We start from the raw sequence: 13955 nt of genomic DNA on the forward strand, positions 1-13955 counted from the left end.
CCATCTTTCTCTCTCCCACCCTCCACAAATATCATTTTACTCACTTATGGAATGACACGCATTTCCATCTGACCTGCTCCGCCTATGACCCCATACTTTGACGTTCGAAGAAATGGCACTGGCTGCACATTGAGGTTCTTGCTTCAAAGGAAGACTGGGAGATGGCAAATCAGGACGGACAGTCCGATTGACTTTGTCTAATTGTTCTTGTTTGCCTGTCTGACTTCCAGGCAAAAAAGGTTCAATGGGAACATCTTCATTGCCAGGCGCTGTGCTCATAGTTGCATCCTCATTGTCAGATTGAAGGAGGCATTTAGTAGAAATGGAAGATATGGACAGGAGGTTCACTGTACTTGCACCTGGAGATGATGAAGGGACACATGTCTCCTCTCTCTTAGGCTGCAATCTCACCGGGCTTGCACTTCTCCGAAACTTCGATGCTCGCTGAAACAGGCTGTCACGTTTCTTCTTTTCCTCCTTAGGCAACATCTCATCCCCACTTTGCAATCTGTTTGGCTCCCTAATATCTAAACCTATAGCTATAGAGGCTAGAAGGACAGCACAACCATACAATACAGTGTCCGTTTTCTTCTTCTGTAACGTTCTGCTGATACTATTTGTTGGGGTCATTTGTGGAGTGCTATTTGCAGAATTTCGATCAAGGCTGTCCTGTTCTGCAGAATGTAGTTCTTGGTCATCCTTCCAAAGAGGTAGATCAATATAAGCCTGATTTGGCAATTTTAACTGCTTTGGTCGCTTAGGATCAAGGCCTTCAGGGGAAAGTTTCTGTTCTGTACAAATGCAAAATTTATTGATGTGTTTATATATTATATTCAGAAGTTAAAATATTTTGAAATGACCAATATGAAATTATAGATAACATGATAATGGTACAATCAGGATGTACTTCTTAAATAAAAAGAATAGTTTATTGTATCACACAATAATACAAAATTCCTGATTAGTGAAAATCAAGCAAGATAATAAGGTAAAAACCACACTGGTAGGTTTTTTTAGATTCTGTGTTTTTCAGAATTTTTTTTTCTTTGCTGTGAAACAACACGGTTTCTCCTATATCCATTCCCCTCCATTTTTATGAATGTCAATTGAATAAAACATCTAAACAATTATCTGGCATGATTTTTGTGTCCAAAAGAATTCAGTGTGTATAGGTTTATTTTCAACTGTTCCATTAGAAGGACCTCAGATTCTGTACATGGCTACCTGGATCTGAATTTACTGCTGAGAGCACATGGCAAGATAAAATATTGTCTGCGATTAGTCTTATAAATATCAAATATATTTTAGGGAAGAGAAGGCATATTTAATAATTATGGAATAGATCTAAATCCTACATTGAGCGAATTCTTTTGATAGAACTAGAACTTCCCAATATTTCTCTGATGCCTTCTGCATCTGCTCTAAAGAAATCCCCCAATCCTCCAGCACAGAATTGGGGCACCGTGGAAGTGGGTGGGAATTTGATCCACCACTGTCAGTTCCACTAAAGCAGAAGGCTACCACTGGATATAATCCTCATGAATCAGCGTAAGAGGACCTTAGAGTTTCTTCATTTGTAAAATTGGTCAGGATAGTAATGCAATTAGTACTGGGGAATTCAAGTCCATACATCCCCTGCCCTGATAAACATTTTCAGTATATATGAAATCTTGACGTTCAGTTTCAAAACAGTCAAGTCTAACATAGGGGTAGGGTTCCCAGATCCGAAAACTGTATTTCAATGTTATCAGTTACCACAGTGAACTCTGTATTCAAAAAGACATTAAGTCCATAAAAAGTAGGCAGGATCAAATGGAAAAATGAGTAGGATCAAATTTTAAAAAGGATATGTATCTTTGATACATTAAAGGTACATATAAATAAATGAAATATTTAAACAAAATCTTTACAAATATTTGCTGCCAAAATTTATGTAGTGGACAGGGATTTTGGTAACTCACTAAAAAATCAGGCCACTGCTATTTAGAAGGTATGATTTATAGCTTATGGCCCCCTGAGCATTTGAGTGCTCTTCTCTTTTAGGGCCTGAAAACAACTATATTTCAACACCTACCTTGGTCCATGAACAAAGAAGCTAATGGGACATCTTTATGATTCTTCATCAAAAGTGCTGACCAAGGACTACCACCATCTGAGAGAGGTCTTATTCTGAAATCAGAGGAAATCGTAATTATTCTTTTTTATACAAATATGATTCTAAAGACATAATAAATAAAATGAAGAATGCAACTGTGTTTTTCCTGCACAGCAGAATATATTGAGCCTTTGCTACAACATTGGACTAATTATGTAAGTCATAGGCTGACTATAAGTCCACCATATTTGAAGGAACACCTCATTTTTCCAATATGTGTTAATTTAGGAAAAGGTTTTTTTCTCCAATGCAAAGTTTGTTTAGAAACTCCTATCACTTGTATTATCTGAAGTGTGAACATATTTTTCCTAACTTGTAAGAAAATATAATAAGGATAATCTTATTTCTTTTTCAAAATCATAGTTAGTAGCTAAGCTGCAGGTCTTTAATGTAATTGATAGTTCTCAACTTCTTCTAACAATAACTTTATCCAGAAAAAGCAAACTACTGTGGGACGGCCTTAGATAATTAACTCTTCTCATCCTGTAATTTTGTGCTAGTAATTCATGTTTGCATTTAGTAAGAAGTAGGGGTGTTTAGAAAAAACCCACGTCTCTATCCCACCTCCAATTTTTCCGATATAAATTGCAACAACACAATTATTGCTTTTTATGTCTATTACTCCCATGGAAGGAAGCACAGAGGTCCCCACTAGCTTCCTTCGTTACTGAATATGGTGTGTGAAACAACATGCTCCCAGAACACTTCTAAGAACAAGGAACTCTGCGCATTCCTCTCCCCTACTAATAATATTTCAAGTCTGCTGCCCATGCCCTAGAACCGCACGTAAAGACAGATTCCTCTAGCAATGGGAACTGGATAGTCTGTGAACAAGCAGAGACTTGTGCAAGCTCACAATAGACTCTGAACGTCGAGATCTAAGTTGTCTTACTTTCTCTAGCCAAGATTCTCTCCTGAACTAAAAAGAAAGTAAAGGACTTTGATATACTCTGTCCCTAAATCTCTGCCGCATCTGTTTTGCTCCATTTTGTAGGGGATGATCTTAAGTCTTTGGAATACAAAGCTGAGAAAGAGATTAGGTTTAAGTCTCAGTCCTCAAATTTTCCATTCAATACGTTCCCTTATTGAATCTGCATATTTTGTCACAAAGAACTCATGAATATTTAATCCAGCATGTGCAATTGTACTTTTGACTTGTCCATTCATGCAGCTCTATTTATTTCAGTGTCTTCACAGTTATGTGAGTTTTCATTGTCTCCCATCAATCTACATACCATTCAATTTCCTAAGAAGCACAATATCTAGTAATTTTTCATAGACACACTGTATTGTCTATTCACATGGTGCCCATCAACCATACCTCTCTTTGCAGTCGGAACGGTCTTTTGTTTGAACTGAGTTTGGTCCCCAAGTACAACCTTTCTTTCTAAAGCTTCTTTTCACCTCTTCAAATTCTTCCTGGTGATAAGCTGTGCTCCTTCCCCATGTTTGGTTGCTCTCATCTGAGGTTACTGGAAAAAGAGAAAAGATCTCAACAAGAATTCGGCATCTACCCTAAGATTTGCATTACAGTACCACCGCAGAGACAATTTTCCCTTCCAAAGTGCAGGTAAGAAGATGATCAAATGAAACAGGCAAAGAATGAATCTACCGAGGTAAGAGGGTAAGAAAAGAAAGTCAATCAACAGATAGTGATTTTTTTCATGCTTTTAATTTTTCTTTATTTTTAGATAAATTCAGATAAGCTACTATTTTTGAATACTTTCGTTAGATATAATTGAAATAGTGTCTTCTATGAGAAAAGTCAAGACTTAATACGCAAATATAATATTTCTGTTAATCTGAAATCGCGGCATAAGTATTCAGCGTATCTCTTTATCCAAATTTAGCTAAGAAATCCAACCAACCAACACCTTGTATTAGTGAATATTGGCTTGCCTTTTGTCTGAACCCCACAGGGAAATTCATATTCACTTGTGATATCTACATCTTGCTGGTATACATATATACTGTTTCTTTGCCCATTAGCTGTACTTGAGTCAGTTTTGGAGATCACTGAAGAAACAATTAGAGAATATACATGAATCCACCCGGTGGTCCTTTGGCTTGATAGTAAATCAATACCAGTTTCAATTTTTTTTTCTTAAATAGCAGAACCCAATGATTGCATGCTAGAAATGGCTCACCAAGCCTGGCAGAGAACAGCATATGAGCGATTACTTATAAACACCACTGAGCCCTAAAGTTGACTTATAACCACCATTGAGCCCCAAATTTCCATTGCTAAGCAAGACAAGTGGTTAAGCGAGTTTTGCCCCATTTTAATGACCTTTCTAATAACAGTGAATCATTGCAGTTGTTAAGTGAATCATGCATTCCTTAAGCAAATCTGGCTTCCCCCATTGACTTTGCTTGTCAGAAGCCAGCTGGGAAGGTTACAAATGGTGGTCATGTGACCCTGGGGCAGTGCAACTATAATAAATACAAGCCAGGTGCCAAGTGCTCAAATTTTGATCAAGTAACCACCAGGATGCTGCAATGGTCTTAAGTGTGTAAAACAGTCATGTCCCTTTTTTCAGTGCTGTTGTAACTTTGAATGGTCTCTAAACCAGTGCTCGCCAACCAGTGGGCCAGGGACCACTAGCGGTCCATGAGAAAATTTTGGGGGTCCACAGAGAAATGTCACCCCCAAAGCAATTAATCCAGGCTGCATGGGAACACAAGGCTGAGCCGCCCACATGGCCCACAGGAACACAAGGCTTGTGTCACTTGCATTGCGAACAACACGAGAAAGTGAGGGGAGGGGGGAAAGGACGGGGGGGGGGGAACTTGCCCCACATGCCTGGCCTGGCCACCGGGCTGCTTCTTTCCGCTTCTTTCTTCTTCTGCTTTTGGCTGCATGCAGGGAAAGCAGCAAAAGTCTTCCATTCTCTCCCCCAAACTCCGCCAGAAATGAGTCTTTGGGACTCTGCAAGGCATCCTGCTCCAAGAGGCTGCGCTGGCATGACAAGTCTCACAAAGACTCATTTCTGGTGGAGTTTGGGGGAGAGAAAGAAAGACTTCTGCTGCTTTCCTTGCATGAAGCCAAAAATCTCTCCCCCACTTTCCCCAGAACAGAGCTGGAGACTGTATCCTGCCATCCCAAATAAAGAACAATCGATTGGTAGGAAAACGGGGTGGCGGATTTTCCTGCAGACTTTTTGGGGGATTTTCCCAGGGTCTCTGGTCCACGGGATTTAAAATTATGAGTTTGGTGGTCCCTGAGGTCCAAAAGATTGGCGACCCCTGCTCTAAACAAATGGCTGTAAACCGAGGACTACCTGTATACAGTATTATCATGCAGGTCTAGGACTGAGGATAGTCTTTAATAGTCTTTTTTCTAAGTCCTAAAAATTCACTTGGTGATTATGACCAATCACCCTGTCTAAGCCCATCTTATTCCACAGGATTGTAGTAAGAAAAGTGAAAGATGGAGGACACTGTGTGCTGCCTTGAAACCCCTGGAGTAAAGGCCAGATACAGCTAGTACAAATAAATGAATATATAAGTTCTTGGGGAACCATCTTTAATTAACTCAATCCTATGATTTGTAATACTTCCCTCAACACTTTAATTGTTATTGAGTTATACTTCCCTCAATAGTTTAATTGCTGTTTAATAGTGTGAAATCCCCACTGATGATTTTGTAGCACTTATCCAATCTGGGCAGCATGCCTTAGGCATTTATTTGATTTGAACCAGTTTAACCATTTATACACACACACACACAAAAGAATTTGACATTACTATACAACTCCTATTATATTGCACAGAAATGGAAACAGTTCTGAAGACAGCAAGAAGATAACAATGACAGCCTGTTCATGATTGTGAGAATGACAAATTTATATATTACTGCATTTTTTAAAATATTCCGGATTGTAACTTAACACCTGTAAGTACGGAGAGCACACAAAAATGAATTTATACTTCCCACACACTCCTGAAAACAGTAAAGTTTTTAGGACACTCTAGAATGGGCTGGATGGTCTATGGTAAATGGGGATATTGCCAAAAAAAAAAAAAAAAAACCAAGTGAAGTACTTTGTTAATATAAAGTTCCCCTTTCTCTAAGGAACCTCTGTAATACATGCCCCTGGTTCTGATGGTTCCCCAATTGCTGCCCATGACTTTTCAATAAGTGTGGTATTTCTAGAAAAAGTGCTGTCATCATTGCCTCGGGGCATCTAATAGTACTTGCTATTCATCTGAGGTTATCTATGTTGGGTCCCAGTGACTAAGACACAAAGACTCCTTCCACAGGAAGCAAATGAAGAAGGGGAAAAACCATAGGATAGTGTATCCTAAGATCTTTTCAAATTTGCAAATTCTAGGAGTCCCAGGAACAATCTAAATGCAGAAGATAGGCTTGAATTTACCTAAGGGCATGTGCATTTCTGAGACTTTTCAAGCAATTCTGAAAAGTAGTTTTTCTTTTGAACTGAATCTGATTGGGATGAGAGTGAAACTTGCATTCTTATTTGCTTAGTCAAAGCAACTCAGTAATTTATTTTGCCTACTTCATGGTCTCGCAAAGAAAGAAACTGAGAGCCCAATCTAATTAAAATATATATATAATTTTAATAAACTGAGTTCTATTTATTGGAGCTTCAAACTGAGAATGACTATTACTCTTTTAAATTGAAATGTAAAAAATTTACTGGAGCTACTTCTTGAAATTGCAAGTGGATTTGGATAAAGATAAGAATTTTGAGAGAAGAGACAAAAGAATATAGAAGAAAACAGGAGTTAGACGTTTATTTAGGGGACTTAAGAAGCCCAGGAGGAAAAAGGAAAAAAAATTATGAAACCAGTTTGTTTAATGTTGATTAAATAACAAGTTGCTATTTCTGGCAATGTCTTAATGGTTGTTTAGATTGTTTTTCTTTTGGAAATGTTTAACAATGTAATGGACTAGTTTGTAATATGTTTATTATTGTTTTTGACATCTAAGGGGTTATTATTTCTGGTAATATTTAATAGTTTTTAATTCTTTTTTTTCAATGTTTAATTGTTAGGAGACAGAAGAGGGAGACTTGGACTATGGAGAGAATATATATGCTATTAGCTATTTTTGTTAAAAAAATTATCTTTGCAGATTAAGGAGAACTTTATCTCCTCTGTTTAAACACAAGTTTATAGAAAATGGGTGAGGTAAGGAATGAAGATGCAGTTAATGTTGAATATATAGTACTTGCTAGGGATGAAGTAAGTTTCCTTAGAATTTCTTTTTTTCTTCTTTTAGGGGGCAATTTACAGTTCATAAATATTTTTTCTTTTTTAAAATGTATTTTTGAATTAAGTTTTTAAAGCTGTTTTACATAACCCTTAATAAAAAGTATGGAACTAGTATCAAAAATTCATTAATTTTCCATTTTTTAAAATTGTTTTGTTAAAGATGAATGTGACCTCTCTTGAAATTTCCATCTATACAAAAAGAGTCTTGGTAAAGATAAGAAAAGATTCCTGTAGTTGTATATCAACTATTTAAATTGTATGGTTGCAAAGCAGGGGAGAAAATATGCTGTATGGGTAAAAAAAGGCTTCAGCTTTACCCAAATGAGTACACACGTTTTAAGGTAGGGAAGATCTCTCCTTCAACTTTATCTGTTAACTCAGCAGCAAGTTAATAGAAGATAATGGGAACAAAGGATTAAGAAAATGGTGTTCAAAGTGAAGAAAATAATCTTTTGTTTGCAAGACATCCAGGTTGAAAAACTGACAGACAATATCCTCTTTCAGTGCTGCGAAACAGGAGTGACAATTTATTATCTTCAAACAGAACATACTGAATAATTAACCAGCATTAATGATTGAATGCAATGGGAAAATACTGAGATTTAAACTGAATGTAACACTCCCTTCTTTTCCTTCGCTGGAAAGGACAAGTTCCATACACTGTTCACATTTTTCCCCAGCCCTTCTAAAAGCAAATGTAGAATTTTTTAAAAATTAAAAATTAACATGTAAGCAGCATTTCAAATTCTCCAGGCCCAATTCAGTTATGCTTATGCATAATGATCTCACTTTGCCAGTGCACATCTGGCATCCTGTTAATTATAGAAACTGGAAAGTGTGCAGTTCTCTTTTGTGAATTGTCAAACCCAGTCAATTAACTCTTCCTAATTAAAATAACATGGAAAGTCCATATTTGGAATCAATACAGTTCAAAATTCAAGATGCTAAGAATGGTCAACAAGACTTTTGAGAGTTATATATCCTTCGGAGTGGTTTAATGTTACATCAGCATGTCTATTCACACAATAATATTTCTTCCTCTTCTTGCCCTCTTTAGCCTGCTACGCCTCAAATATCTGTTCTGGGGGTTTAGCAATCTTCTGGAGGAGTGTTTGAGCAAATGTGAAAAGTTGCAGGGGAACAGCAATCATTCTCTCCAATTCTATCAGCAGAAATCATTTCTGCTGAGGGAAAACACATGGCTTTATTTACCCCTGACTGTGAAATTGAGGAAACTTCTGGCCTGCCAATTTTGGAAACAAAATGCTTGACTGATGGACCATGTCTTGATCCAACAAGACACTTGTTTATACTACAGAAATGCAAGGCACAAACTGTGTAAGTAAGCAATTTTAAATTTTCCACCTCAACAATTAACAGCTATAATTGTGTGCCCAGTTACACATGTGCAAATATACTGGTATCAGCAGAGCTGGTAGATGAAATGAGTAATTCCAGCAATCCCTGCCTTTGACAATGTCCTCTTGGTCTTGTGTAACATGACACAAGAGTCTTGTGTAACATTCATAAATTCCTTCCTGGAACCTCAGTTCTGTTTGGGTCCAAAGTCTCTGGTGAAGGATGAAATTACATATATCCACAACCTCACCCATACAAAGATATATTTATATTTTCACTCCTTGCACAAATGAATACATGTCCCACAATAACGTTGCAGTATCCAATCTGGGTTGGTCACTGAGACCAGAGGTCCACCCTTTCAGTCCTTTCTCCATTTGCATCCAACTCCAGCAAAAACATGAGTGGCAAGATCGTTTTTTCTGTCCTGTCCCTAAACATTTCCTTTTTTAAAAATGCCTGGCCTGTGAGTGAGATTTATTTTACACCCAGCTGTATGGATGTAAAGTAATGTTTCCCCTTAAGCTGACTGTATCCAACTACAACTGTGAAGTGTGCACATTCTATTGTGCTTTGCTGTCTATTACACTGAAAATACTATCAGGTGATTAGCACTAGTAGGTATTTGTTGAACATTTCAGGTTGATGTGGCCATTATGCTTTGTCTCCCTGGTTATATCATATCTGTTGCCATTCTCTGTGGATTCCCTAAAGAGTCTGACCCAGTAATGCTCAGTTGGCAGTAATGTTATGTGGTTTAACGATACAGCCATGACTGGTTTAGTGCAATAATATATTAAGAAAGCAGCAGAATGGTGAATGGATCCTCTTCCCTATTGCCTCCTGAACAAAACGTAAAGGAAAGGACAGGAGGGAACGAAGAAATAAACCCGAAGTAAAATTGTTGTTATTCATCTTCTGTCACAACCCCCATTTTAAAACAATTTATTACACTTGGGCTACAACAAAACAAGGTGTAGAAGAATGGGCATGAGAAGAAGCCTGAAGAAGACAGGTCAGGTCATGCTATATTTAATGGCTGTTTTTTCCACTTGCTACTGGCATGCAGAAACAGGAGGACACAGGAATTACCTAATCACTTTGCCTATCAAGCGGTGAACAGGCAAAATCAAGATAGCACTATTTGGCAGACAGTCAGAACAGATGGTATAGTCAGGATGGGATGGGCATAGAGAGCAGCTTGAATAGTTTTGTGTCAACTCGAGTGGAAATACCTTAATTCAGCAATGGGGAAAGGCCCTTTTTAAGAAAAAAAGAAAAAGAACTGAATTCTAATTTTTCCTCATTTTCCTCATGTTAATAGCTTATCATATTACTCAGTCTTCTTGTGTGCTACTATTATTTGCCATGTTTTCCTGAGACAAGTTACAACGTACACAATGTACACCCAAACTTTTACATTAATCAGAGACTATATTTTCCACAAGGCAAAAGAACTTGCATGAATTGACCCTATAAGACTTATGTAAAAGTAAACCTTAGGGATGATTAAGGGAGCATGAAAGTCTACACTCTTCTCCCAATTTATCCAAAGTGCTATATCTGATTAAGCAGCCAGTTCAATTGTTGTCTCTTGGTTTGTGGGTGTGAGGGGAGGACAGGAGGGATGATCAGATGAAAGGTGAAAGGAAAACAGAATTAATTTAGTTTGAAATTCAATTATCACTGTGATGGTTTAACTCAGCTTCAGATCACAATTAATGGTTGTATCAGCACAAGCATTTACTTTATTATTACACATTTGCAGAATTATTGAAATTAATCAATAATCACCATTTTTCTTGTTTGTTTTAATCTTTCTGTGATATTACCCAATGCATTTTTTTTTGCAGGAATAGGTCACAATGTGGTCAATCCAGTTTTTTCTAGTCAAACAAGTTAAAGATTATACTTAACAATATGAAATATTTTTCAGAGTGATTAAAAAAATGTTGTAAAATGTATCAAGAGCAACAGAAATACTCATTTTTTAGACTTACGTTGTATAGCTCGAAGGCGAGGAATTATTGGAGGACTACTTGGTGGACTAGAACTATTACTTTGTAAACTTCTGCGCTTATCTATATTTGGAGAAGCTTGCACCGTGATTTTATGCTGAAAATCTGTTACAATAAAAAGGACAGGTTAAGTTGAAATGTTTCAAAATAAAATTTCAATAACAGACTATCTGGCTGCATGGTATTAAAGTGATGCACATAGAATGTTGAATTTTAGCACATTCCTAAGAAAACTCCTTTACTAATAAGAGCCTAAAGACCACATTAACTTATAAATTCTTTAAGGAGAGCCAATTTGATGCAATGGTTAAGAATCCAGTAACCAGTTCTAGTCCTGCCTTAGGCATAAAGCCTTCTAGCTGACCTTGGGCCAGACGCCCAAGGCTACTCTTAACTATTTTAAGAGGCAGACTGTTTATCCAAGAAATTTCCTATTTGACTAGAGATTGGCATGCGATTTTCGAAGTGTATACCATGGAGAACTGACTTTCTTCAGTAGTTAGTTCCGCTGTGCCAGAGAAGCATTTAGGATTTGAATGGAAAGAGATTCTTACAAGCAGAATAGCAAACATCTAATAGGAACAACACTCATAAACAGCTCATACCAGCACCAGCAACTCTCAAACCAGTCTGTTTGTTATGAAAATGCATTGTGTACAAAAGGTAAATAACAGATAATTAATGGTATAGCAACAATTCTGACAAAGACAAGCCACAACAGATAAATAGCACAGGTTATTGAAATGATGTTGTCGACAAGACTAAGGACACAGAAGTGCCAACAGAAACACCATATGGATGTACAGTAAATGCTGCAGAATTTTTTTTTCTGTTGTTTCAATTTTTCCTCAATTTTTTTTCTTTACCTTTTTCTTTGATTTATTTCTTTTCTTTTTTCTTCCTTACTTTATATTAATTTCAAATAGTACTTATCTTTTTTTTTAAAAGCTACAATAAAAATTATAAAAGCTAAGAAACATCACATGAATAAAGGAGTATAATTAAAACTTTTCCTTTCTTAATTAGACACCTAATATAATGTAAAGCATAATAGGTGTAAAGCAGGAAGTTATTTAACCCACCTCTTTCTTTTTTCTAATTAAAAATATAATAGCGCCTTGTTATAAAGTATTATTTATAAGTGATATCAATGCCATCAAAAAGAAGCAATTCTAATTTAATCAGCCACATTGAAATATGAATTTACTGTATGTTCTTTCATGATGTTTTCTAAATTGCAATTAGGTGCAAGAAAGAAAAAAAAGACTTGGAACCAATTTATCCAACTAATAGGAGTTGCTTTTTAGAGATCTCAAAGGGGTCCAAAGCATTGAAATTCATAGAAATGCATGTGTGGGGCCATACTTCAAAGCAATTATTCTCACTCTAGTGACAAATAAGCTTTCTGTCTTCATGAAGTTTTTATAACTAAAAAGTAGATCAGAACTCTACTTGGAATGAGCAACACTTCTTAATCACTTCAGAATTTACTAATTTCTTCCACACACTTAATAGTGTCCCATTTGGGGATTTGAGATTATGAAACCAGGTTTATACAAGGCAACGTAGATTCACTTTGACATTATGCCATGGAGATGATGTGATTCTTTTGGTCTAAGCAAAAGCACAACATCAATTGCTTCAACCTGGCATTTTATCTAATACTGAAGCTTCTTCTTGCCTTGCCAAAGCCAGAAAAGCCACGTGTCATTTGCCAAACCCATGGTTTCTGCATATGACAATAATATACACAAAAAGGCAAAAGGTGCGTCTTCTGTAGAAAAGCTGTGCTGAAAAGGAACTGTAAGCAGGGCAAAGCAAAGCATGACCATTGGTTGGTTCTGCTTCTAGAAATGAATGGCCCACACCACTTCATGAAGCATCTCCTCACTTGAATCTTCATCGAAGAAAGTACCCCTCTCAGCATCTACCTGAGATGATGCTACTGGCTTTAATATGACAATTTCCGAAATTGTCAGCAACTGAATCCAACACCGGAAATGCATTACTTGCCTTAAATAAACCTGCTCAAGACAAGAGCAGGAAAAAGGAACAAACCTGAAGGCAGACTAATTCTGTTCCCATCTTTAAGTTTTAATCGACTTCTTTTAAATTTCCCTTTTCTCTTCTTAACATTAGGCTTCTCTTGATTTAACTGGAATATCAATATATTTAATTCACGTTCCAATACGTCAATCTCCCGTTCTGCGAGCTGCTGTTCTCGCCGTTTCAGCAGCTCTTCTTGAGATTTCTGATGAAGAGCAGCTCTTGTTAATTCTTCTTCTCTTGATCTCAGCTCCTAACAATTGTAATGGAAGTAGCAGTTAGAACACTGTCTTCTGCCTCACGACGAACAAGCAGGGCCATCTTGCCCCAGGTGGTGTTTACTCATCCCACTGGATCTGGCAGGAGACGCTTGTTCTGGGTCCTTTTCTATGAGAGTGCACTATATATAGCGAGACCCGGGGTGGGGTTTTTTTCTGCCATGGCACCCACCCTTTGAAAGATCATTCCCACCCACCCCCACATCAGATCTGCCTTGACCCTGCTGGCTTTTCACAAGGCATTAAAAACTTGGCTTTGCCATCAATCCCAGAACCTTAAAAATGCAGGGAGCCTGATTTTAAGTTATATTGACTGTGACCTATTAAATTATTCTTGGCTGCTGTTTTCGGCTGTTTGTGCTATTTATGTCATTAATCATTGGTTGTGTTTTTAGTCTGTGTTCATTTTGTTTTAATTGCTAGCTGCCCAGAGTCATGTATATGAGATAGGCCTATAGGTCTATATATTTATTAACTAAATAAATGGGTACATCCATAGTGACATTATTTGGCAATTATCTAAAGAGGAGAACCCCCACAGTAAAACATAACTATGGATAATTGGAAGCAGCCAATATTCTGCTTGGAAAGAATCTGGCTAAGCTTTTTAGAACTGAAGATCGGAGGGAAACAACTGAAATGTTTGCAAGAACAAACTGTGTATTTGGCTGTACCATTATCACTGCAGGAAACAGTCGATGCTTATAGATCTAGGAAAACAAAGAAAGCTTGCTGGAATTTCCATAGAGGGAGTGATGATATATATAGGATATTGAAGATGGATAAAGACTGATATTTTCCCACAAGTCCATGGGGAAGCCTGGGAAACTAGCAGGGAAAAAGTCAGTGGGGATCACGTGA

At 37.2% G+C, this 13955-nt stretch overlaps 1 protein-coding gene across 2 annotated transcripts in view; it reads right to left on the reverse strand.

The window, feature by feature from the left end:
- The window catches only part of MAP3K21 (mitogen-activated protein kinase kinase kinase 21), a 52887-nt gene that overhangs the window by 1232 nt on the left and 37700 nt on the right, over positions 1 to 13955 (reverse strand). Inside the window, exons 5-10 of one of the 2 annotated variants that reach the window (XM_026705198.2) lie at positions 12829 to 13069; positions 10753 to 10875; positions 4055 to 4171; positions 3477 to 3627; positions 2075 to 2169; positions 45 to 791 (exon numbers count right to left, since the gene is read on the reverse strand). In XM_026705198.2, coding sequence (XP_026560983.2) covers positions 45 to 791; positions 2075 to 2169; positions 3477 to 3627; positions 4055 to 4171; positions 10753 to 10875; positions 12829 to 13069 — 1474 coding nt within the window. The remainder of the gene's footprint in view (positions 1 to 44; positions 792 to 2074; positions 2170 to 3476; positions 3628 to 4054; positions 4172 to 10752; positions 10876 to 12828; positions 13070 to 13955) is intronic. The other variant, XM_026705199.2, reaches the window with a different exon arrangement.

This window comes from Pseudonaja textilis, chromosome 1 (assembly GCF_049901715.1).
Source record: "Pseudonaja textilis isolate UNSWEBS1 chromosome 1, rPseTex1.2, whole genome shotgun sequence".
In the NCBI taxonomy this organism is placed as follows: Eukaryota; Metazoa; Chordata; class Lepidosauria; order Squamata; family Elapidae; genus Pseudonaja; species Pseudonaja textilis.